This window comes from Eleutherodactylus coqui, chromosome 9 (assembly GCF_035609145.1).
Source record: "Eleutherodactylus coqui strain aEleCoq1 chromosome 9, aEleCoq1.hap1, whole genome shotgun sequence".
Classification (NCBI taxonomy): Eukaryota; Metazoa; Chordata; class Amphibia; order Anura; family Eleutherodactylidae; genus Eleutherodactylus; species Eleutherodactylus coqui.
In genome coordinates, this window is record NC_089845.1 from 9,300,969 (window position 1) to 9,328,592 (window position 27,624).

The following is a 27,624-nucleotide window of genomic DNA, read 5'->3' on the forward strand; positions in this document are numbered from 1 at the left end:
CTCAGCCTTCTCTTCTGCTAAACATTCCCAGATCCTTTAACTGTTCCCCATAGGACATGATTTGCAGACCGCTCACCATCTTGGTAACTCTTCTCTGAATTTGCTCCAGTCTGTCTTGTATAAATTGGGGTGCCCAGAACTGGACCCAGTATTCCAGATGAGGTCTGACTAAGGAAGAGTAGAGGAGGATAATGACCTCACGTGATCTAGACTCTATGCTTGTCTTGTTATAGAACTGTATTTGCCCTTTTTCGCTGCTTCTTAGCCCAATTTCTCCCATTCTATATGGGTTTTTTTTTCATTTTTCTCGCCCAGATGTAGGACCTTAACAAGGACTTATCTTCCTGGTTTTTTTTGAAACTCACACAGAATAGCGGGGAGTTTGAAAATTCAAAAGAAAAAAAAAGGATTTTTGACCTGGTCAATGCTGAACTTATGCTCCGTAGCGGCGAGCGTAGTTGTGCATACGCCTGTGTGAAGAAGCGCTAAGAACCTCATTATACACAAGGCTGCAAACACCAGAGCGCTGAGAGGGAAAAGAATCAATGAGCGGCCCCAACTGGTAATAGCGGCCGGTATTTATGAGCAGCAGACCGGTGGTAATTGGCAGGAGAACTCCATCATCAGTCAGCCAAACCACCCACCCCTGCAGCAGTCTGCTCCTGGAAACCCATAGAACTACATGACTGCAGCGGTGTTTTCATATCCCTAATGAGTTTACTAGGGCCAACCATCGGGGATGCTAATTTGTGATTTCTAGTAGCGGAAGCCATCTTTGTAATGCTTGCTGTGCCCAAGATCATTCGCTTTTCTTCCTTCCCGGACAAAACACAACAGAACTATCCCAACACCAGACGAGGGCTGTTAATGATACAGAGATCTACACAAGACAAAACCCAGAGTGACAGACTCCCCAGAAAAGATTAGTCACAAGTGCTGTGGGGCCCACTACTTCGGGGCCACTACACCATTATACAATAGCGCTGCTTTTAAGCTGGTTGTACTGGAGTCAATGAATAGTTGCCGCTCCTGTGAGTTATGCTGAACTCCCGGCTCCGTCATCCAACCCTTCACATGTACACACACATCTCAATATATCGGAGTGCAGCATTCAGTATAATACAGCAGACTCTTCATCTAGAAGTTTTATCCCTTCAGCTACAAATTTCCATTGATTTTCAATCTAGAACCCAATAGTTCAGCTCCCTGTTCAGAAAGTTGTAACTCACGACCAAATCCTGTAGTTCCTTCTGTTCTATGAGGTGAGGCGATAGTCATGAGATTCAGGGTTGGACTCTTCAGCAGGTCGGCATCTTCTGATTCACTTTCCTCTGATGGGTCCGATGCAGCGGTTTGCAGGTTACGGGCAGGAATGGTTGCGCCTTCCCCATGGGGCGCTAAGGACACAGCTCTATAGCTTATGTCTGGAATGTCCTGCAATATCTGGGAGGCAACAGTAACACTTCGCATGATTAGTCTGCTGCTCCAATGGTTTGGTGTGAGCCAACGGCACCGGCTCGGCGCTTTCCTTTCATCCGTTCTGTTAGAGTAGTTGTGCAGGTTGTACCAGCAATATGAGGGGCAAAGACTTTATCCTGATCCCCGAGAGCATAAAATACCACTATACAAGCCTCTCGCTAAATCACTGATTGGCTTCCTTTGGGTTTTTGGAGTGAAGTTTACCAGTAGCCACAATACTAACGATAACTGTCATATGTCAGAATGTTTCACTCACACCGATAAACACAAACTGAGGTAACGGAAACTCGAAAATAACGATACGCTGAGGTAACAATGAGAAGAAGTGCTTCATGCAGATCAACATGCACTAAACAGCAGCACCTCTATGGGCTAATGCCGGTACCCTTCCCGCACAACTACATTGTTCTATCATCTAGTGACCATTTTTAGCACTTCATCCACTGTGTATTACATACAAATAAAGAGTTTAGCTTAGTCACTGCTTCAATTCTATATACATAAAAGGATAGCACAAGCACAAAACGTAAAACATATATTATAAAATCTAAATCACATAAAAGTCTTACGTGATACATAATTTCTAAAGGAAAATGTGGATTCGACATCCAAAAATCCGTAGGAATTGATGTATCACATACCGGAAACAAAAAGGCTGTTGGCTGGTGTCCTTAGAAGAATATTTAGTCAAGAGATTAATAATTTCCGTTTTAATCACTGGATTAGAAGAGATTTGTTCGCTAGCCATGGATAAGGTGCAGGTTGTAAAGGACCAACGACTAATGAGATCAGCAGCATGCCATGGACCAAAACCAAGGAACATACTGAAGGCCACGTCAGGCAAGAGATGTGGAAGTCTCTTCTGGAATTCTTGGCTCCAGAGCAGTAGGGTATCCCACCAAGTGTCAGCCAGAAGGCAACAATGCAAGATCCTTACTACTAACTAGATTGACGCGATGTTCACGACATGAACATAACATGGGCTCATTCACATTCGCCATGGTTTCCTGCATGCCGCTGCTTTGTGATGCTATGCAGGAAAAAAAAGTTGCAGGGTGTCCTTTTTTTTTTTTTTGCGATATCACCCATTGTTTTCAATGAAGCTGACAGTGGTAGCAGTACGGGCCCCATTGAAAACCATGAGAGAACACCGTGATCTACTGCGGCGGCTGTGATAGTCACACCGGGGGACTCCATGTGAAAACGTCTCACATCCGGAGGATTCCACATGGATGGTAAGAGCGATAGGGGGCTGTGATTCACTGCCCGTACCGCCCTTGACAGTGTGAAGGAGCCCGGTGACTCTCCCTAGCGGCGCTGTTGGCTGAAGCACAACCATGCCACTAGAGTTAATATAGATACTTTGACCCGGCCTGACAGTCACTCCATGTATCTAACTCATATTTGATGATTTTAGGGCGGTGGTGAGACTGTCACAAATCTAATGACACCAAAATCATCCACCAAAGGTTATGCAAAGCGGTCAAACTGCCGTGCAAGAACAAGCCTGCAGGCTCCTTTATATTACATATGTGCTGAGCTTTCCATAGTCTATCAGGACGGACATGATTACGGTGCAGGTAAAGACCAGATTATGACCCCAGAGCCGTAGAAGGTCTGTAGTTTGCAGCGATCATTACACAAAGTGCGAAGAGGGTTTTCAGGGGGCAGAAGAATTCACAAGAGTGGCTTCCCACATAAAGAGCCCCTTTAATCAATGCCCACCTGAATGGTAGAGTGTTGGGCAATGGTATTAGCACCCCTCTGGGCTTTGTAGGGGCATTTGCTAAATGATAATGGGTGTACTGTGGATGGAAGGGGAGAAGAGGAGGATAGTTGGGATTCCTGTTGACCTAGAATATCCAGTTGATGATTTACATAAGTAGTGAGGGCACGTCATCGTCTAGATGGGGAATGGCATCCCTTACATTACAAGAAAGAATGGGCACCAATTGATCTGTGTTTGGAGAAGCCAAGAAGTAATCTAATAGCCCCTATGAAAGGTGTTAAGGGTATTAAAGGATTTGCCTTACTTGGTGGGTCACCTGTATAGGGGGTCACAGTGATGAGGAAAGAGGGGTCAGTGGGACAACAACCATAGCAAATATTTAAAGATCTCGGTCCAAGAACCAAAGAACTATGCAGGGATGAGGGCAACATATCATCCCGCAAGCCACCGCGTGCGTCGGCTCAAGCCATGTTCCTACTGTGACCTGTGGAGAAACATGGAACTAGCTGAAGTCATTTCTGCTATATGTAAGCAATCCACCACAAGACCGACGTGGTACCGGGAAAACCAGCAGAAACCCAGCAAACTAGGAAAGGTCTCACTTGGAGGAATTTAAGAAGTGAAAGAGCAAGAGCTCTATGAATTCTATCGATAAAGACCTTGAGCCTCTGAGGTAGGAGCGTAGCAAAGAAGTTTAACGCAGTTTTCTGAAAGGAAGCCTGTCATCACCTTGCAGCGCTATGAACTAAGAAATGGTGCTGATAGAGCAGGTTCCGAGGAGCCAGGAGAGGTATTTGTCTACTCTATTACCTCCCTGTGCCCGCACTGCCCTCCCCGACAGTAGGCACATGAGCTGTGCCATCGGATTCAAAGCTACAGGCTGCGTGAGCACACTCCCACTGATCTCGATGGGAGCACATGATACAGTTTGCACTCTGGATGCCAACGTTCAGGGCGGACGGTGCCGGCACCGGGAGGCAGTTGAGTATAACAATACCTCTCCAGGCTCCTGTGAAACTGCCCTGTGAGCACCATAACTTAAAGGGAACCCGTCACCAATTGTATCCGCGATGCCACCATGTTACGGAGCATCTGAAAAGCATTACACATTTGTAATTAAACAGATGCAAGTAACATGAAGTCCAAATCCTACTTTAGATGCAGCGCCATGTTTTCCCCGACTCGGGACAGCCGCCCCCTTCTACCCCGTACCGCCGCCCCCTTTGTGAACACATAAAAGTGTTGAGAGCACAGGAATGTTACGCATGCTTCGTGTGCCGTCTAATCTGTCCGGTACATCCCATGGCTTCTAGTCTTTCCTTGTGCAGATGAGAATAGGGCTGATCCCTCTGCACTGTGACAGCCCTTCAGATATTTGTGGACCGCCATTAGTCTCGTCTCCTACGTCTTCTGCAGACTGGAGACTCCAGAGCTATGATGGCCCAATGCTTGTGACATGTCCTAGAGCTCTAGGGAGCAGAATGTGCGGACAGCCCTAATGTCCACTTCCTTCTGGGCAATGCGATAATGTGTTCAGAGATCAGAGTAGTTGGCAGCAGCTTGTGCCGTCCTTGAGAGGTCCTGCGATCAGCGGCGGAAGGTCTGGAAGAACAACGTTAAAGGGATGACGGCCATGAACTGACCAGAGTGGTTTGGTTCAGGAGAATCTCTGCTGCAGATAACATGATCTGTACCAGCGATAGCCACTAAGTGGCAGGAGAAGTTCAGCTCAAGCATAAAACAGACGGGGACATTTACTCATAGCGGCATCTCCACCACCGCTCTTCATATAATTGGTACCTAAAACTTCAATCAGAAGTAAATTAACTGCTAATTTAAACTTAGAAGAGTCGCCCCAATAATAATATGGTTTATGGTTAAATGGGTTGTCTGAGTTATGCAAACCCCCATACAGTAGGATAACAGGTGAGCAGTTACTCAGCCTGCCCGCTCCCCCCGTCTGTCCTCCGGTCTCACTTCCCACACTCAGCCCATCTACAAACAAGCAGCCAATGACAGCGCTCCGTGATCATTGCTTACCCTCCTCGGTGTTCCCCCGCTGTAGGCACCTGGCAGACTTCATAGGGAGGACTAGTCATCTCATTCTACACGTCCGCCTACGTAATCCTCTGTGGGAAGTGCGGAAGAGACCATCTCGCTGCATTGCGGCATCTGAACGTGATGGGGGTACATTTGTTTTCCCATTCTGACCCACAAGTAGTTTACAGGAAACAGCGGGGTGACTTCCTGTAACTCCGAACTTCTGAAGTCATTGCAGTGGAAAGATCGCTTCTTCCGAGTTGGGTTCAGTCTAAAGCTTCAGCTTGAAGTGGTTTCTTGAGTCTACAGCCCAGTGAATGCACCAGTAACCAGAGAGACCGCTACACTGTACACCCGCGTCTTCTGAAACATTTTCTCCTTTAACCCCTTAAGGACTGCGCATTCATCAGCGCGGCTGTCTGCTCTTAGCACTAGGAGTTGGATTTTTTAAATGTAACATATAATGTACTAAAATAACTGAAAAAAGTTATAATTGGAGTGAAATGGAAAAAAAGTGCATGTCCGCCATCTTTGGGGGGTTATTTCTACGGCGTACGCACTGCAGCAAGAATGACCTGGTACCTTTATTCTGCGGGTCGGTACGATTACTGCGATACAAACTTATGGAGCGTTTTTTTTCTGTACTATTAAAACATAAAATATCTTTGGGAAAACATGAACTGACTTCCTGCCGCCATCTTCTGACAGCCGGCACTTTATTTTTCCGCTGACACGGCGGTGCGCCGACTCCTTTTTGTGAAACAACCTGTAGTTTCTATTGGCGACCATGTTCACCGTGCCGGCTAAGTAATGCGGCACTGGGATAGATCGCAGTCAAGCCAATATATATGTAGTGTTTTTATTATAAATATAGTAAGAGGGTTTTTTTTAATTAATGAAACTTTTTAAAATAGATTTTTACAATTTGGCTTTAGTCCCCATACAGGACTTGAACTTGTGATGGTTTGGTCTGCCAGGCAGTCTAATAGCTGTGCCACAGGCATGGCTTGATATGAAATCTGTGATGGCAGCCCTGGGGGCTTTTGGAAGGCCCTTGGCTGTCATGGCAACCAAATGGCACCCCGTGATCTCATGGCAGGGAGCTATTCAGGAACCCGAACCCCGTATCGTGGCCTTCTAATGCCGTTGTCAGAATGGAGGGCAGCATTTAAAAGGCTAACAGCGGGGATCAGTGTGACAACTGATTGCAGCTGTTCCTGGTGGGTGTCAGCTGTGAGAAACAGCCAGCATTCACATTGCATGGATCGCCCCCCGATACTCCTCCATACACCCCCCAAATACAGTACATGTCGTTAAGGGGTTAAAACATCCGCATTAGGACACGTTCACATTAACACTTGATTTGCCACTTATTTTTGTTCTGTCCTAAGAGTAGATAAAACCGGTCCAGTAACCCCCTTTTGGCGGATTTTGACCCCCTTTGTTTCCATTTCTCCTGTTTTACTTCCATCTCACGGGACGGACGTCGGGTTTTTCTTCTACAACGAGCAGCTGAGAACGAGGGAAAGAAAACATGGAGGGTGGTGCAAACAGAAGCCAGCTGTCCGCGTCCTGGACGGGTCTCATGGCGTCGTGTTGGCGCCCGTTTGCACCCGTTAGTCATTACTGTTACTTTTAGAAATAGAGGAAACAAAGGAGCGATGAGAAGCAGATAAACAGAGCAGAGCGAGAACTCCACCACTTACAGGAAGTAGGACACGGACGGCTCGGAAAGAGACGGGCGCGGGCTGCTAAAATCAACGTTGGCCATGTTCTCCATGCTTGGGGAGCGAATGAAAGCCAAAGAACCTCTTCGTTCTCCCTGAAGGATGCAGACAGAAAAAATAAAGATTAAAACGGACATGTAGTAATAGACGATTATTAACTGTTGTGAGACGCATCCCCGGACTACAGAGTAGTGGTGTGGGCAGCTGGGTCTACAGAGTAGTGGTGCGGGCAGCTGAGTCTACAGAGTAGTGGTGCGGGCAGCTGGGTCTGCAGGGTAGTGGTGCGGGCAGCTGGGTCTACAGAGTAGTGGTGCGGGCAGCTGGGTCTACAGAGTAGTGGTGCGGGCAGCTGGGTCTACAGAGTAGTGGTGCGGGCAGCTGGGTCTACAGAGTAGTGGTGCGGGCAGCTGGGTCTACAGAGTAGTGGTGCGGGCAGCTGGGTCTACAGAGTAGTGGTGCGGGCAGCTGGGTCTACAGAGTAGTGGTGCGGGCAGCTGGGTCTACAGAGTAGTGGTGCGGGCAGCTAGGTCTACAGATACTGGTGCGGGCAGCTAGGTCTACAGATAGTGGTGCGGGCAGCTAGGTCTACAGATAGTGGTGCGGGCAGCTAGGTCTACAGATAGTGGTGCGGGCAGCTAGGTCTACAGATAGTGGTGCGGGCAGCTGGGTCTACAAAGTAGTGGTGCGGGCAGCTGGGTCTACAGAGTAGTGGTGTGGGCAGCTGGGTCTACAGAGTAGTGGTGTGGGCAGCTGGGTCTACAGAGTAGTGGTGCGGGCAGCTGGGTCTACAGATAGTGGTGGGTACAAGGCTGGTATCACCAACTCTCGTCAGCAGAGTAAGGGCGGTTTCAGACGACTGGAGGTGTAACGCCATTCACTGGCAGGGAGCGAAGCTGCGCCTGAACGAGGGGAACTTCATCTTCCTCATCGGTGCCACCCGATCTTCCGGGCACCGTGTATTCCCTACGTGTGGGAAGGAGGGGCGGGTCCTGTCTGTTCACACCCGTGCAATTCACGGACAAGAATCCCTCTAGTGAAGATGAAATCCCATAGAGATCAGCGGTCCTGTCCCGCTATATGGCCACGTAACAGGAGTAATAACAGGTTTGTCTGAATCCGCCCCAAGGGCTTATATATACGTACGTAACCGGGGTAAGAAAAGGGAAATTCCTGAAAAACCCGCGCCCACGCGAAGCCATGGATTTCAATCACTTCATTCAGGTGAACGATTTTTTGCAGCGTAGAATAATTGCGGCCGTTTTCAGTGAGCGCTTTTATACGCCGCGTGAAGAGATATGACTTGTCCCATCTGTTTATGTGATATACAGCAGCTCCCATAGACTTCTATGGAAACCAGAAAGAAGAGAGGAGGAGGGAGTTACCCTGCGGACAACGCTGGGAAAAGAAGGAGGTGGCTGCCATAATTAGGCGTTATCGGGCATTTTGAGGATTGTACGCCGCTCTGCATAGTTCTGTGTATTTTTTTGCATATACGGAGCCGCTGCCGTGTGAATGGCATGAAATACGTGAATATAGATTGGTACTCGATCACGGCAAATCTTCATTTATGTGATTGTACAGTGTGCAGGCGAATGTATAAACACATCCGGCCGTGTGGAGGCTGGCGCCACGCAGGCATACATGCATCGCAGGACCCGGAGCGGCGCCCGCCTCTGGATTCCACAGCAAATACCACCCATAAAATGCTATTGAAAACCCCTTTTTCCTGCACACGTGCGGGCTCCACACAGGCGGCCCTGCCAAGCCACAGCCCTTCCCCACTAGAACCATCCACCGGGCACAGGGTTGGGTTGCGCTGCGGGCTCTGACCTGGGGGTGCAGCCGGCCTAATACCGAGGTAAGAGGTCTCTCAGGGACTACAACACAGTCAGCGGCCGGGGATCCGCAGGAATAACAACCAGGACTGCTACAACTACGGAACGTATCATCTGCTTACCTCCGCAACATAACTGATTGCATCCTTCATATTCAGCTCGTGGAAAACATTCAGGATCCGGTCTTGGGTTTTTTGGGCTGATTTTCTCATAAATACTTTGCTGAGAAATTTTGCATCAAATTTACAAATTCTAGAGAAAGAGAAACCAAAGGCGTTTATTACAAGATGCTGACAACCCGCGCCGGGCGACAGCGACAATGTAAGCAGAGTAGGAACATGGACACATATTACACTCTCTTTTCTGTTCACTTTAAATCAGGGTCTCATAATGTCTTTCACACCCCACCCTGCACTGGCGGCATTCTGCACCCCGCCCTGCACTGGCGGCATTCCGCACCCCGCCCTGCACTGGCGGCATTCCGCACCCCGCCCTGCACTGGCGGCATTCCGCACCCCGGCCTGCACTGCACTGGCAGCATTCCGCACCCCGCCCTGCACTGGCGGCATTCCGCACCCCGGCCTGCACTGGCGGCATTCCGCACCCCGGCCTGCACTGCACTGGCGGCATTCCGCACCCCGCCCTGCACTGGCGGCATTCCGCACCCCGCCCTGCACTGGCGGCATTCCGCACCCCGCCCTGCACTGGCGGCATTCCGCACCCCGGCCTGCACTGGCGGCATTCCGCACCCCGCCCTGTACTGGCTGGTACTGTATACCTTAGCCCTTTAAAGTAGCATTCTGGGTTAAACATAATGACGCACGCACTGCAGCAAGCACAACAATACAAATGTATCTAGTCTTTGTTTTGCTGGACTACTAAGAAATATAATATCTTTGGGAAAAAATTTTATTTTCAGCCGCCATCTTCTGACCGCCATCGCTATAGTTGTGTGAGGGATTGTTTTTGTTGTGTCCGGTAGTTTCTAGTGGTAGCATTTTGGAGTCCATATGACCTTTTTGATCGCTTTTTTATTATATTTTTTCTTGGAGACGGGGGCGACTAAAAAAGCGCAATTTTGGCATATGTATTTTTTTCTGATGACATTCATTGTGCGGAATACGTAATGCTTCAGTTCAATAGATCGGACTCTTATGGACGCAGCGATACCAAATAGAATTTAAAAAAATCTAAATCAAAACATAAGGGGGAAAGTGGGGGGTGGGGGGGGTACTTGTTATTTGTAGGGTGCCAACTTATTCCGCAGCGCTTTCAGGTAATTGATGATTATCCGTTCAGTGACATCCGACCTTCGATCATTCCATGGACCAATGTTCTCCACACATTCCTGTCTTTCACCGCTTCTTTCAGTTCCACGATTGACGTGTTCATGTTGGCCTTGGTTGTATCTCACCATCTTGTTCTTTGTTGTCCTCATCTTCTCTTCCCACTGACCTTGCCAAGCATCAGTACTGTTTCCAGCGAGTTCGTGCGCATCACATGGCCAAAAAAGAGAGCCACTGTCTGACGATTTTGCCCTCTAGTGATATTTTTGGTTTGATGCGATCTAACGCTACCTTGTTCATTGTCGAGGCAGTCCAAGGTATCCGAGCATTCCCCTCCAGCACCAGCGTTCAAATGCATCACTTATCTTCTGTTTTCTTGAGCGTCCAACTTTCGCAGCCATACGTCGTTATGGGAAAGACGATTGCATTGACCAGTCTGGTTTTTGTTGCAATGCTAATATCCTTGCTTTTCCAGATCTTTCCCATTCCTTGCATTGCATTCCTACTAAGTGTAATCCGTCTCTTGATCTCAGGTCCAGATTCCCCGTTGCAATTGTGAGGGTTATGAACATATTAATTTATATATGTATGTATCTTTGATATACGTTTCCGGAGGCTGTAGGCCTAAATTGTACACTCTATTCTGTGTCCTATGAAAAGCTCTGCTAAATTAAGTACAGGTGTAATCTTAAGCGTCCATCATGTCTCCAAGAGCTTGTTTATCTCGTTACACTGATCAAAAGGTTGTATGGAATGCTTTGTTAATGTAGAGTGTGATGATAATCAGGATACCAGACACGATGTCTACATACAAACAAATAAAGCATTGTTTATAAAGAAGACAAAATTATGTACCAGTAAAACAGGTCGACCTCTGTAAAGCAGTTCAACCTCTGATACGCCTACTATTTTTTGTATAAGAAAGACAAAGTACACAATAAACTCAGATTGCTCTAAGACACGACCGTGATGCCTGTGTCTATTGCTTTCTCATGGTGGCCGGCATAACCAGCTCTGATTTGGAGCCCCACAGCATATTAACGTAACATGGATTTTATCCCTATCACAATTGATATTGGATCCAAGAAAAATGAAATCTTAGACCGTCTCGACTTCTTCGTTGTTGATGTTCATGCTCCCTGTCCCGTTGCCTACAGCGGTCATGACTTTCGTTTTTTGCTGTTGAGGTACAGTCCCATGCGTTGGCTGTTCTTCTGCACCCGTTGGATAAGGTATTCCAGGTCCCTCTCACTTTCCGCAAGCCGGGTGGTGTCATCTGCATATCGGAGGTTGTTGACATTTCTGCCACCTATTTTGACTCTGATTTCTAATTCATCCAGATTGCGGCGCCTCCTGATGATTTCTGCGTACAGATTGAAAAGAACTGGTGATAGAATATAGCCTTGCCGTACGCCTTTCTTGATTCTGAACCAATCCGTGTTTCCATAAGCCGTCCTGACTGTTGCTTCTTGGTTGTAAAGCGACCTTATAAGCTGTATATTAGAGATGAGCGAACTTACTCGGTAAGGGCGATTTCGCAATCGAGCACCACGATTTTCGAGTACTTCACTACTCCGGTGAAAAGTACTCGGGTGCGCCAGGGGTGAGCGGGGGGTTGCAGAGGGGGGTGTGGGGGAGAGGGAGAGAGAGAGGGCTCCCCCCTGTTCCCCGCTGCTACCCCCGCTCCACCGCGTCCCCCCCCCCCCCCGCCCCCCGGCGCACCCGAGTACTTTTCACCCGAGTAGTGAAGTACTCGAATGAATGTTTGACACAATCACATGCCTTGCTGTAGTCGATGAAACACATGTAGAGTCCTGATGATGCTCCCGGGTCTTCTCCATGATCCAGCGCAGGTTTGCCATTTAGTCTCTGGTGCCACGTCCTTTGTGGAAGCCAGCTTGAACATCCGGCAGTCCCCATTCTACAATTGTCGCAATGCATTTTTATATGATCTTTAAAGGAATTCTGCTGGCGTGCGGCATGAGGGCAACGGGGCGGGGATTGGAACATTCTGGAGCATCACCATTTTTTTAAAATAAATACTTAATAAAACTTTTGAGCCAGATGACCTTCAATCATCTGTAACACCATAACATTACATTATACTGCTGACAGGCAGTCTACCAAGCAACACCATAGGCAATCTGCAATGGCAGCCCTGGAAGCCTTCATAAGGCCCCTCAGCTTCCTCGACAACTGAACGGCACCCTGCGATCCCACCGCATGGGAGCTGGCCGGAGCCCTAAAAAACAGAATTGACTGCGGCTTTTAAAGGGTTGCATGAGACAAGTTTACAGGAAGGTATCTTTTGTACTTACCCACCTCATGATGTCAGCGCACAGACCATGTAGCGGACTCAGATAGGGATCAATGGGAGTGCGCACCTACAGCCTGGAGGTTTGAGTCTGATTGCAGGGTCCACATGCTGACTTTCGTCAATGGTGGCATGGGAAAGTAGAAAAAATACCTTCCTGGGCTCCTAGGAACCTGCCATGTGAGCGCCATAACTTAGTTTAGGGTACTCTCAGCCAGTGACAGGTTAACTTTAATATAGGTGTGATGGATTTGAAAAAAACAAGGCACCAAAGTCATCTATGTGGTAAACTCTGCAGAGACGAGTCGTCACCGGGCAACGATGTCATGGTGGCTGAGTCAGATGGAAAACAAAAAGAAATCCGAGATGACATTAAGTGTGAATAACTACACATCATCATTTCTACAAACAAATCTCTGAAAAAGGACAAATCAAAAAAAAAAAAAAAAAGTTACTACCAGTGGCCATACTTACGGATATAACCATACAGAGATGTAAGGGCAGGTAGGTAGGCAGCACTTCCCAACAGAATGCAGGCAGGAAAATTGCTATATGGAGGTCCTTGTGCAGGTGCAAAAAACTGATGAACAACCACTCACATCCCTACCACATATTAGGGGGAATGGCTGCTTAGTGTTATACTGGCCCCTAGATAAGGCATAGAAAGAGTGCCAGTACCCCTGATATGTGTGGTCCACCATGCAGGCTTATAGCCCATCAATGATGCCCAATACGATAAAGCCAGACAGGCTACCCTGCACTTCACAGGCAAACCACACGGGACTGACAGCCTGGGCCAACTGTCTTGCTCTAGGTGTGCGTCTTCTCCTCATTCTGATATACTATAATGTGCAGGAAACTGCACCGTACCGGTGGGCAGTGGCCGCACTCGCTGCACCGTACCGGTGGGCAGTGGCCGCACTCGCTGCACCGTACCGGTGGGCAGTGGCCGCACTCGCTGCACCGTACCGGTGGGCAGTGGCCGCACTCGCTGCACCGTACCGGTGGGAAGTGGCCGCACTCGCTGCACCGTACCGGTGGGAAGTGGCCGCACTCGCTGCACCGTACCGGTGGGAAGTGGCCGCACTCGCTGCACCGTACCGGTGGGAAGTGGCCGCACTCGCTGCACCGTACCGGAGGGAAGTGGCCGCACTCGCTGCACCGTACCGGAGGGAAGTGGCCGCACTCGCTGCACCGTACCGGAGGGAAGTGGCCGCACTCGCTGCACCGTACCGGAGGGAAGTGGCCGCACTCGCTGCACCGTACCGGAGGGAAGTGGCCGCACTCGCTGCACCGTACCGGAGGGAAGTGGCCGCACTCGCTGCACCGTACCGGAGGGAAGTGGCCGCACTCGCTGCACCGTACCGGAGGGAAGTGGCCGCACTCGCTGCACCGTACCGGAGGGAAGTGGCCGCACTCGCTGCACCGTACCGAGGGAAGTGGCCGCACTCGCTGCACCGTACCGGAGGGAAGTGGCCGCACTCGCTGCACCGTACCGGAGGGAAGTGGCTGCTTTTTCTTTGTTAGGGTGGTTACAACAGCATTGGCTTGTGCTTCACTGCTCTAAGGCTGCTCTCACTGTTCAGAAAATGCCTTGTGAAACGGCGGCATTTTAACGCAACTCCGTGCTGTATTTTCGAACGTATGTTACGGTGTTTCACAGCTTTTTTTACCACAACCCATCACTGTGATGGGTGATGAGGTGAGTTAAAAAGCACTAGAGCAGACAGCACTCATAAATCACGGTGTGAGAAATGCCACGTTCGAGAGCTGGTCTGTGAGGCCCCATTGAATCAATGGCGGGGTAGTTCTGCGGTTTGCACGGCATTTGGGACGCCACGCTAATTGCAGTAATAAGCGTCTGGTATGAGAGCGGTCTCAGGGGCGGCTTCACACAAGGGTATAAATGGGTTCGTACACATTTTCTGTTTTTGTGCGCAGACAATAGAACCTGCTCTAATTCTTCACACCAGGGGGCGCCAGAGGAGTCTGGGCAATTCTGTGAAAAGAAGAACCCATCTGGGGCTCGTCTGGTCGGTTGACTTCAGGCAGTGAGCAGCACTTCCAGGATTCATCGCACAACTAGCTGTTCAGTAATAGAATGCGGACCGCGCAGACGGAGATTCTGGTCACTTACTTCTCTCTCATGTAATTGTGTCCAATCTGCCCCGAGACGTCTTCAATCGCCGTGCAAATGTGATCGAATGCCTTGCAGAAAAAGAAAATCCCATTAGCATCACGTTCTCTCTCTGGGGTGTCCAGTCCTGAACTATCGCGGCCTTTATTCCTATAGCACCAACATTGTCCAAGGCGCTTTCCAAATTAGAGGGCACGTATACAAACTCAGACCCTGCGCACAAGAGCTTACAATTAGAGATGAGCGAGCATGCTCGGATAAGTCAGTTTCTTGAGCGAGCCTCGCTGTTCTCTAGTAATTGCATTCTTGTCCGAGAGTGCTCGGGGGGCGGCAGGGGTGAGCGGGGAGCATCGGGGGGGAGAGAGAGATCTCTCTCACTCTCTCCCCCGCTATCCCCGCCGCCCCCCGAGCACGCTCAAACAAGAATGCAGTTACTAGAGAAGAGCGAGGCTCGCTCGAGTAACTGACTTATCCGAGCATGCTCGCTCATCTCTACTTAAAATCTATGAGGGAACAGCGGACACAAGAGGAAGCATTGCTTGTTCTGTACAACAGTCCAGCCATCTTTTAAGTATGCAGCACAGCCTATATACATGGATCTGTGACCGCCGCCCGCCAGTATCTGTATATGTACAATGTATGGGATACGTGGGGAACACTGCGATCAGGGGGGATGTAGACGAGGGGTAAATGGGGAAGACAATCACGTTAGCAAATCTGATAGACTTCCCTTAAGGCATATATAAAGCTGTGGGTATTGGGGATTCCTGCGATCCTCGGGGTAGCACATTCCAGGGAACTGCAAAAGCTTGGGAAAAATCTTTGAGATGTGAGTGTGAGGTTCTGCTTTGTCCCTCTAACTATCTAGAGTGCGTGGACGAGGACAGCCATGTGCGGTACTACAGCGCAGGTCTATTAGTGTACCATTAGACAAGGGGAGAGAAGGACAGAGCGCGGGGACGGGAATAACCCTGTCCGGTACCACGGCGCAGGTCTATAAGTGTACCCTCAGACAAGGGGAGAGAAGGACAGAGCGCGGGGCTGGGGACAGCCATGTGCGGTACTACGGCATATGTCTATTAGTGTACCGTCAGACAAGGGGAGAGAAGGACAGAGCGCGGGGACGAGGACAGCCATGTGCGGTACTACAGCGCAGGTCTATTAGTGTACCATTAGACAAGGGGAGAGAAGGACAGAGCGCGGGGACGGGGACAACCCTGTCCGGTACCACGGCGCAGGTCTATAAGTGTACCCTCAGACAAGGGGAGAGAAGGACAGAGCGCGGGGCTGGGGACAACCCTGTCCGGTACCACGGCGCAGGTCTATAAGTGTACCCTCAGACAAGGGGAGAGAAGGACAGAGCGCGGGGACGGGGACAACCATGTGCGGTACTACGGCATATGTCTATTAGTGTACCGTCAGACAAGGGGAGAGAAGGACAGAGTGCGGGGACGGGGACAGCCATGTCTGGTACCACAGCGCAGGTCTATTAGTGTACCCTCAGACAAGGGGAGAGATGGACAGAGTGTGGAGACGGGGACAGCCATGTGCGGTACTACGGCATATGTCTATTAGTGTACCGTCAGACAAGGGGAGAGAAGGACAGAGTGCGGGGACGGGGACAGCCATGTCTGGTACCACAGCGCAGGTCTATTAGTGTACCCTCAGACAAGGGGAGAGATGGACAGAGTGTGGAGACGGGGACAGCCATGTGCGGTACTACGGCATATGTCTATTAGTGTACCGTCAGACAAGGGGAGAGAAGGACAGAATGCGGGGACGGGGACAGCCATGTCTGGTACCACAGCGCAGGTCTATTAGTGTACTGTCAGACAAGGGGAGAGATGGACAGAGCGCAGGGACAGGGACAGCCATGTGCGGTACTACGGCGCAGGTCTATTAGTGTACTGTCAGACAAGGGGAGAGATGGACAGAGCGCAGGGACGGGGACAGCCATGTGCGGTACTACGGCGCAGGTCTATTAGTGTACTGTCAGACAAGGGGAGAGAAGGACAGAGCACGGGGACAGCCATGTGCAGTACTACGGCGCAGGTCTATTAGTGTACCGACAGACAAGGGGAGAGATGGACAGAGCGCAGGGACAGGGACAGCCATGTGCGGTACTACGGCGCAGGTCTATTAGTGTACCCTCAGACAAGGGGAGAGAAGGACAGAGCGCAGGGACGGGGACAGCCATGTGCGGTACTACGGCGCAGGTCTATTAGTGTACTGTCAGACAAGGGAAGAGAAGGACAGAGCGCGGGGCCGGGGACAACCCAGTCCGGTACCACGGCGCAGGTCTATTAGTGTACCCTCAGACAAGGGGAGAGATGGACAGAGTGTGGAGACGGGGACAACCATGTGCGGTACTACGGCATATGTCTATTAGTGTACCGTCAGACAAGGGGAGAGATGGACAGAGCGCAGGGACAGGGACAGCCATGTGCGGTACTACGGCGCAGGTCTATTAGTGTACTGTCAGACAAGGGGAGAGATGGACAGAGCGCAGGGACAGGGACAGCCATGTGCGGTACTACGGCGCAGGTCTATTAGTGTACTGTCAGACAAGGGGAGAGATGGACAGAGCGCAGGGACGGGGACAGCCATGTGCGGTACTACGGCGCAGGTCTATTAGTGTACTGTCAGACAAGGGGAGAGAAGGACAGAGCACGGGGACAGCCATGTGCAGTACTACGGCGCAGGTCTATTAGTGTACCGACAGACAAGGGGAGAGATGGACAGAGCGCAGGGACAGGGACAGCCATGTGCGGTACTACGGCGCAGGTCTATTAGTGTACCCTCAGACAAGGGGAGAGAAGGACAGAGCGCAGGGACGGGGACAGCCATGTGCGGTACTACGGCGCAGGTCTATTAGTGTACTGTCAGACAAGGGAAGAGAAGGACAGAGCGCGGGGCCGGGGACAACCCAGTCTGGTACCACGGCGCAGGTCTATTAGTGTACCCTCAGACAAGGGGAGAGATGGACAGAGTGTGGAGACGGGGACAGCCATGTGCGGTACTACGGCGCAGGTCTATTAGTGTACGGTTAGACAAGGGGAGAGAAAGACAGAGCACGGGGACGGGGACAGCCATGTGCAGTACTACGGCGCAGGTCTATAAGTGTACCCTCAGACAAGGGGAGAGAAGGACAGAGCGTGGAGACGGGGACAGCCATGTCTGGTACCACAGCGCAGGTCTATTAGTGTACCCTCAGACAAGGGGAGAGAAGGACATAGCGCTGTAATTAAGCCCCTTAGATGCTATTAGCAATGAGGCGCTACACCTAACCGTACAGAGTAGAAGACTGGCCAGAAACATGAAGAGTCCCCAGCAGAATATTGTCCAGTAAGGCCGGGCTCATGTGACCACTTGGCAACTATGCAATGACAATATGGAGTTTTCTGCGTGACGCCAATCCCCATACACTATCTTGGCGTGTGCATGTAATACAAGCCAAGATAGAACACGCTGTGAGTTTTTCGCATAGCTTGTGTGAGCGACACAATGAAAGTGTATGAGAGATTATACTACTACACATTACAGGAGAACTGCGCAGGTAATACCCCACGAGCGTCCAGTCATGTCAGCCCGGCCTATTGTGAGGAAACGGGGAGCGTGCCACAGCTGATAACAAGGGTGGTCCAAGTAAAGGGGGTCTGGTAGGCTCTCCGGGCCTTTCTTTGGGGTGCACTACACAACATCACAGCCGCGGATCGCACTGCGGCACACTGACTCTGCGGCTCCATCTCGTTAACATCGCCCCAACCGCCCTCCTTGTAGATTCCAGCATAGGATCGGCAACATTTACTCATTTTTTAGCACAAGAAATCTTTAGTAATGATATCTGAAGTCCGAGCAATAAATATTCTGCATAAAACAGATTCCCTCTGCTGGTATGAAATGACTCCTCTGTGCAGAACCAGAATGGCTGGCGGGTGCAGTAGACTTTGGCTGAACTCATGGTGCAGAGTGGGGTCCATTCTGCGTTTTGCACATGTGGTCTAAATGCATTGGTTGCAGGTGTGAAAGATGTGACGGGCCCCTAAGCTAGAGGGGCACAGAAGCCCCCCTCACCACTAACACTGCTGGGCTTCTTTCACTGTGGACCTATTCAGCCCAGCAGTAAGATCACAGAAGCCTGTTGGGTTATGCGGAGCGTAGGATGACTCCTCCCCCTTCTGATGTTTGGCGCGAGGAGCACATACTGAGCAGGAAGGGAGGGAGGAGTCGTCCTACGCTCTGGCCGTATAAGACCTCATGCACACGGCCGGGTTGGATTCTGACTGTGATACTCGCAGCGGGGATGCAACCCGGCCTCCTGCAGTGACCTCTCGCTTACTCGTCCGCGAATTTGTTACTGTGCGGATTTTCTGTGATCACAATCGCGTCTGCCTGCATAGGATTAGGTGCGTGCAATCCTATGGCAGCGTGCAACTGTGGAAAAGCCACGCGGAATCTCGCCGCCTAACCCAACGGGCAGTGCGACTGCAGAACCGCTGTGAGATGGAGCAGGAAGTCGTCTGTGTTCTTACTGCTCAGCCAGACGGGGGCTCTATTACTTTATAGGGGAACAGGGGGGCTTAATTAATATATAGGGGAACAGGAGCCTCTTAATATATAGGGGAACAAGGGGGATCTATTAATTTATAGGGGAACAGGGGGGCTCAATTAATATATAGGGGAACAGGGGGGCTCTATTACTTTATAGGGGGAACAAGGGGGCTCTATTACTTTATAGGGGAACAGGAGCCTCTTAATATATAGGGGAACAAGGGGGCTCTATTAATATATAGGGGAACAAGGGGCTCTATTAATATATAGGGGAACAAGGGGGCTCTGTTACTTTATAGGGGAACAGGGGGGCTCTATTACTTTATAGGGGAACAGGAACCTCTATTAATATATAGGGGAACAAGAGGGCTCTATTAATATATAGGGCAACAGGAGCATCAATTAATATATAGGGGAACAAGGGGGCTCTATTAATATATAGGGGAACAGGAGCATATATTAATATATGGGGGAACAGGGGGGCTCAATTACTTTATAGGGGAACAGGAGCCTCTATTAATACATAGGGGAACAGAAGCCTATATTAATATATGGGGGAACAGGGGGGGCTCTATTAATATATAGGGGAACAGGGGGCTCTATTAATATATGGTGGAACAGGAGGCTCTATTAATATATAGGGGTAACAGGGGGGCTCTATTAATATATAGGGGTAACAGGGGGGCTCTATTACTTTATAGGGGAAAAAGGGGTCTCAATTAATATATAGGGGAACAAGGGGGATCAATTACTTTATAGGGGAACAAGGGGGCTCTATTACTTTATAGGAGAACAAGGGGGCTCTATTACTTTATAGGAGAACAAGGGGGCTCTACTACTTTATAGGGGAACAGGAGCCTCTTAATATATAGGGGAACAAGGCGGTTCTATTGCTTTATAGGGGTACAAGGGGGCTCCATTAATATATAGGGGAACAAGGGGGCTTTATTACTTTATAGGGGAACAAGGAGCCTCTATTAATATATAGGGGAACAGGGGGCTCTATTACTATATAGGTGAACAAGGTGGCACTATAAATATATAGGGTGAACGGGGTGCTCTATTACTTTATAGGATAGCAAGGGGGCTGTATTAATATATAGGGGAACAGGGGGGCTGTATTAATATATAGGGGAACAGGGGGCTCTATTAATATATAGGGGAACAGGGGGCGCTATTAATATATAGGGGAACAGGGGGCGCTATTAATTTATAGGGGAACAAGGGTGCTCAATTACTTTATAGGGGAACAAGGGGGCTCTATTAATATATAGGAGAAACGAGGGTACTCTTACTTTATAGGGGAACAAGGGGGCTCTAATAATATATAGGGGAACAGGGGGGCTCTATTAATATATAGATGAACAGGAGCCTCTATTAATATATAGGGGAACAAAAGGGTTCTATTACTTTATAGGGGTACAAGGGGGCTCTATTACATTATAGGGGAACAAGGAGCCTCTATTAATATATAGGGGAACAGGAGGCTCTATTACTATATAGGTGAACAAGGTGGCACTATAAATATATAGGGGAAACGGGGGTGCTCTATTACTTTATAGGAGAGCAAGGGGGCTCTTAATATATAGGGGAACAAGAAGGCTCTATTAATATATGGGGGAACAGGAGCCTCTATTAATATAAAGGGGAGCAAGGGGGTTCTATTAATATATAGGGGAACAAGGGGGCTCTATTGATATATAGGGGAATAGGAGCCAACATTAATATATAGGGGAACGGGGGGCTCTTAATATATAGGGGAACAAGGGGGCTCTATTAATATATAGGGGGAACAGGAGCCTCTATTAATATAGGGGGAAAAGGGGGCTCTATTAATGTATAGGGGAACAGGAGCCTATATTAATATATGGGGGAACAGGGGGGCTCTATTAATATATAGGGGAACAGGGGCTCTATTAATATATGGAGGAATAGGGGGCTCTATTAAAGGGGTTGTCCCGAGGCAGCAAGTGGGTCTATACACTTCTGTATGGCCATAATAATGCACTTTGTAATGTACATTGTGCATTAATTATGAGCCATACAGAAGTTATAAAAAGTTTTTTACTTACCTGCTCCGTTGCTAGCGTCCTCGTCTCCATGGTGCCGACTAATTTTTGGCCTCCGATGGCCAAATTAGCCGCGCTTGCGCAGTCCGGGTCTTCAGCAGTCTTCTATGGAGCCGCTCGTGCCAGAGAGCGGCTCCGTGTAGCTCCGCCCCGTCACGTGCCGATTCCAGCCAATCAGGAGGCTGGAATCGGCAGTGGACCGCACAGAAGAGCTGCGGTCCACGAAGACAGAGGATCCCGGCGGCCATCTTCAGCAGGTGAGTATGAAGACGCCGGACCGCCGGGATTCAGGTAAGCGCTGTGCGGGTGGTTTTTTTAACCCCTGCATCTGGGTTGTCTCGCGCCGAACGGGGGGGGGGGTTTAAAAAAAAAAAAACCCGTTTCGGCGCGGGACATCTCCTTTAATATATGGGGGAACAGGGGGGCTCAATTACTTTATAGGGGAACAGGAGCCTCTATTAATATATAGGGGAACAAGGGGGCTCTATTAATATATAGGGGGAACAGGAGCCTCTATTAATATAGGGGAACAAGGGGGCTCTATTAATGTATAGGGGAACAGGAGCCTATATTAATATATAGGGGAACAGGGGGCTCTATTAATATATGGAGGAATAGGGGGCTCTATTAATATATGGGGGAAACAGGGGGGCTCAATTACTTTATAGGGGAACAAGGGGGGGATCTATTACTTTATAGGGGGAAAAGGGGCTCTAATAATATATAGGGGAACAAGGGGGCTCTAATAATATATAGGGGAACAGGGGGCTCTATTACTTTATAGGGGAACAAGGGGGCTCTATTAATATAGCGGGGAACAAGGGGGCTTGATTACTTTATAGGTGAACAGGAGCCTCTATTAATATATAGGGGAACAAGGGGATCTATTACTTTATAAGGGAAGGGGAGCCTCTATTAATATATAGGAAAAGAAGGGGGATCTATTAAATTATAGGGGAACAAGGGGGCTCTATTACTTTATAGGGGAACAGGGGGTCTCAATTAATATATAGGGGAACAGGGGGACTCTTACTTTAGAGGGGAACAAGGGGGCTCTATTAATATATAGGGGAAGAGGGGTTCTATTAATATATAGGGGAACAGGGGCTCTATTAAAATATAGGGGAACAAGAGGAACTATTAATATATAGGGGAACAAGAGGGCTCTATTAATGTATAGGGGAACAGGGGGGCTCTATTACTTTATGGGGGAACAGGAGCCTCTATTAATATATAGGGGAACAAGAGGGCTCTATTAATATATAGGGGAACATGAGCCTATATTAATATATAGGGGAACAGTGGGGCTCTATTAATATATAGGGAAACAGGGGAGCTCTGTTACTTTATTGGGGAACAGGAGCCTCTACTAATATATAGGGGAACAGGGGGGCTTTATTACTTTATAGGGGAACAAGGGGGCTCTATTAATATATAGGGGAACAGGGGGGCTTTATTAGTATATAGGGGAACAGGGGGGCTCTATTAATATATAGGGGAACAGGGGGCACTATTACTTTATAGGGGAACAAGGGGGCTCTATTAATATATAGGGGAACAGGGGGGCTTTATTAGTATATAGGGGAACAGGGGGGCTCTATTACTTTATAGGGGAACAAGGGGGCTCTATTAATATATAGGGGAACAGGGGGGCTCTATTAATATATAGGGGAACAAGGGGGCTCTATTAATATATAGGGGAACAGGGGGGCACTATTACTTTATAGGGGAATAAGTGGGCTCTATTAATATAGAGGGAAACAAGGAGGCTCGATTACTTTATACGTGAACAGGAGCCTCTATTAATATATAGGGGAACAATGGGGATCTATTAATTTATAGGTGAACAAGGGGGCTCTATTACTTTCTAGGGGAACAGGGAGTCTATTATATAGGGGAACAGGGGGGCTCTATTACTTTATAGGGGAACAAGGGGGCTCTATTAATAAATAGGGGAACAGGGGGGCTCAATTAATATATAGGGGAAGAGGGGCTCTATTAATATAAAGGGGAACAAGAAGATCTATTAATATATAGGGGAACAAGGGAGCTCTATTAATGTATAGGGGAACAGGGAGCTCTATTACTTTATAGGGGAACAGGAGCCTCTATTAATATATAGGGGAACAAGTGGGCTATATTAATATATAGGGCAACCGGAGCCTCTATTAATATATAGGGGAACAGGGGGGCTATTTTAATATATAGGGCAACAGGAGCCTCTTAATATATACGGGAACAGGGGGGCTCTATTAATATATAGGGGAACAGGAGCCTATATATATATATATATATATATATATATATATATATATATATATAGTGTAACAGGGGGCTCTATTAATATATAGGGGTAACAGGAAGGCTCAATTACCTTAAAGGGGAACAGGCACCTCTCTTAATATATAGGGGAACAGGGGGCTCTATTAATATATGGGGGAACAAGGGGCTGTATTAATATATAGGGGAACAGGGAGCTCTATTACTTTAGAGGGGAACAGGAGCCTCTATTAATATATAGGGGAACAAGTGGGCTATATTAATATATAGGGCAACAGGAGCCTCTATTAATATATGGGGGAACAGGGGGGCTATATTAATATATAGGGCAACAGGAGCATCTATTAATATATAGGGGAACAGGGGGGCTCTATTAATATATAGGGGAACAGGATCGTATATATATATATATATATATAGTGTAACAGGGGGCTCAATAACCTGAAAGGGGAACAGGCGCCTCTATTACTTTATAGGGGAACAAGGGGGCTCAATTAATATATAGGGGAACAAGGGGGATCAATTACTTTATAGGGGAACAAGGGGGCTCTATTACTTTATAGGAGAACAAGGGGGCTCTATTACTTTATAGGAGAACAAGGGGGCTCTATTACTTTATAGGGGAAAGGGAGCCTCTTAATATATAGGGGAGCAAGGGGGTTCTATTACTTCATAGGGGTACAAGGGGCTCTATTACTTTATAGGGGTACAAGGGGCTCTATTACTTTATAGGGGTACAAGGGACTCTTAATATATAGGGGGACAAGGGGGCTTTATTTCTTTATAGGGGAACAAGGAGCCTCTAGTAATATATGGGGGAACAGGGGGCTCTATTACTATATAGGTGAACAAGGTGGCACTATAAATATATAGGGGAAACGGGGGTGCTCTATTACTTTATAGGAGAACAAGGGGGCTTTATTAATATATAGCGGAACAGAGGGGCTCTATTAATATATAGGGGAACAGGGGGGGCTCTATTAATATATAGAAGAACAGGGGGGGCTCTATTAATATATAGAAGAACAGGGGGGCTCAATTACTTTATAGGGGAACAAGGGGGCTCAATTACTTTATAGGGGAACAAGGGGGCTCAATTACTTTATAGGGGAACAAGGGGGCTCAATTACTTTATAGGGGAACAAGGGGGCTCAATTACTTTATAGGGGAACAAAGGGGCTTTATTACTATATAGGGGAACAAAGGGGCTTTATTACTATATAGGGGAACAAGGGGGCTCTATTAATATATAGGGGAAACGGGGGCACTCTAATAATATATAGGAGGACAGGGGGCTCTAATAATATATAGGGGAACAGGGGGCTCTAATAATATATAGGGAAACAGGAGCCTCTATAAATATATAGGGGAACAAGGGGGTTCTATTACTTTATAGGGGTACAAGAGGGCTCTATTACTTTATAGGAGAACAAGGGGGCTCTACTACTTTATAGGGGAACAGGAGCCTCTTAATATATAGGGGAACAAGGGGGTTCTATTGCTTTATAGGGGTACAAGGGGGCTCCATTAATATATAGGGGAACAAGGGGCTCTATTACTATATAGGTGAAAAAGGGGGCTCTACTACTTTATAGGGGAACAGGAGCCTCTTAATATATAGGGGAACAAGGGGGATCAATTACTTTATAGGGGAACAAGGGGGTTCTATTACTTTATAGGGGTACAAGAGGGCTCTATTACTTTATAGGAGAACAAGGGGGCTCTACTACTTTATAGGGGAACAGGAGCCTCTTAATATATAGGGGAACAAGGGGCTCTATTAATATATAGGGGAACAAAGGGGCTTTATTACTATATAGGGGAACAAGGGGGCTCTATTAATATATAGGGGAAACAGGGGCACTCTAATAATATATAGGGGAACAGGGGGCTCTAATAATATATAGGGGAACAGGGGGCTCTAATAATATATAGGGGAACAGGAGCCTCTATAAATATATAGGGGAAACGGGGTGCTCTATTACTTTATAGGATAGCAAGGGGGCTGTATTAATATATAGGGGAACAGGGGGCTCTATTAATATATAGGGGAACACAGGGGCTCTATTAATATATAGGGGAACAGGGGGGCTCTATTAATATATAGGGGAACAGGGGGCTCAATTACTTTATAGGGGAACAAGGGGGCTCTATTAATATATAGGGGAATAAGGGGGCTTTATTACTATATAGGGGAACAAGGGGGCTCTAATAATATATAGGGGAACAGGGGGGCTCTAATAATATATAGAGTAACAGGAGCCTCTATTATTATATAGGTGAACAAGGTGGCACTATAAATATATAGGGGAAACGGGGGTGCTCTATTACTTTATAGGAGAGCAAGGAGCTCTATTAATATATAGGGGAACAGGGGGGCTCTTAATATATAGGGGAACAAGAAGGCTATTAATATATGGGGGAACAGGAGCCTCTATTAATATATAGGGGAGCAAGGGGGTTCTATTAATATAAAGGGGAACAAGGGGGCTCTTGATATATAGGGGAATAGGAGCCAACATTAATATATAGGGGTACAGGGGGGCTCTATTAATATATAGGGGAGCAAGGGGGCTATATTAATATATAGGGGGAACAGGAGCCTCTATTAATATAGGGGAACAAGGGGGCTCTATTAATATATAGGTGAAAAGGGGGGCTCAATTACTTTATAGGGTAACAGGAGCCTCTATTAATATATAGGGGAACAATGGGGCTCTATTAATACATAGGGGAACAAGGGGGGTTCTATTACTTTATAGGGGGAAAAGGGGGCTCTAATAATATTTAGGGGAACAAGGGGGCTCTATTAATATATAGGGGAACACAGGGCTCTATTACTTTATAGGGGAACAAGGGGGCTCTATTAATATAGCGGGGAACAAGGGGGCTTGATTACTTTATAGGTGAACAGGAGCCTCTATTAATATATAGGGGAACAAGCGGATCTATTACTTTATAGGGGAAGGGGAGCCTCTATTAATATATAGGGAAACAAGGGGGATCTATTAAATTATAGGGGAACAAGGGGGCTCTATTAAATTATAGGGGAACAAGGGGGCTCTATTACTTTATAGGGGAACAGGGGGTCTCAATTAATATATAGGGGAACAGGGGGGCTCTATTACTTTATAGGGGAACAAGGGGGGCTCTATTAATATATAGGGGAACAGGGGGGCTCAATTAGTATATAGGGGAAGGGGGGTTCTATTAATATATAGGGGAACAGGGGCTCTATTAAAATATAGGGGAACAAGGGGAACTTAATATATAGGGGAACAAGGGAGCTCTATTAATGTATAGGGGAACAAGGGAGCTCTATTAATGTATAGGGGAACAGGAGCCTCTATTAATATATAGGGGAACAAGAGGGCTCTATTAATATATAGGGCAACATGAGCCCCAATTAATATATAGGGGAACAAGGGGCTCTATTAATATATAGGGGAACATGAGCCTATATTAATATATAGGGGAACAGTGGGGCTCTATTAATATATAGGGCAACAGGGGAGCTCTGTTACTTTATTGGGGAACAGGAGCCTCTATTAATATATAGGGGAACAGGGGGGCTCTATTACTTTATAGGGGAACAAGGGGGCTCTATTAATATATAGGGGAACAGGGGGCTTTATTAGTATATAGGGGAACAGGGAGGCTCTATTACTTTATAAGGGAACAAGGGGGCTCTATTAATATATTGGGGAACAAGGGGGCTCTATTAATATATAGGGGAACAGGGGGGCTGTATTACTTTATAGGGGAATAAGGGGGCTCGATTAATATAGAGGGAAACAAGGAGGCTCGATTACTTTATAGGTGAACAGGAGCCTCTATTAATATATAGGGGAACAAGGGGCTCTATTACTTTATAGGGGAACGGGAGCCTCTATTAATATATAGGGAAACAAGGGGGATCTATTAATTTATAGGTGAACAAGGTGGCTTTATTACTTTATAGGGGAACAGGGAGTCTCAATTATTATATAGGGGAACAGGGGGGCTCTATTACTTTATAGGGGAACAAGGGGGCCCTATTAATAAATAGGGGAACAGGGGGGCTCAATTAATATATTGGGGAACAAGGGGATCTATTAATGTATAGGGGAACAAGGGAGCTCTATTACTTTATAGGGGAACAGGAGCCTCTATTAATATATAGGGGAACAAGTGGGCT

At 47.9% G+C, this 27,624-nt stretch overlaps 1 protein-coding gene across 1 annotated transcript in view; it reads right to left on the reverse strand.

Moving 5' to 3' along the window:
* The window catches only part of SLC9A3 (solute carrier family 9 member A3), a 285,255-nt gene that overhangs the window by 55,991 nt on the left and 201,640 nt on the right, over nt 1-27,624 (reverse strand). The window contains exons 10-12 of the mRNA XM_066579077.1: nt 14,548-14,618; nt 8,933-9,062; nt 6,955-7,070 (exon numbers count right to left, since the gene is read on the reverse strand). Coding sequence (XP_066435174.1) covers nt 6,955-7,070; nt 8,933-9,062; nt 14,548-14,618 — 317 coding nt within the window. The remainder of the gene's footprint in view (nt 1-6,954; nt 7,071-8,932; nt 9,063-14,547; nt 14,619-27,624) is intronic.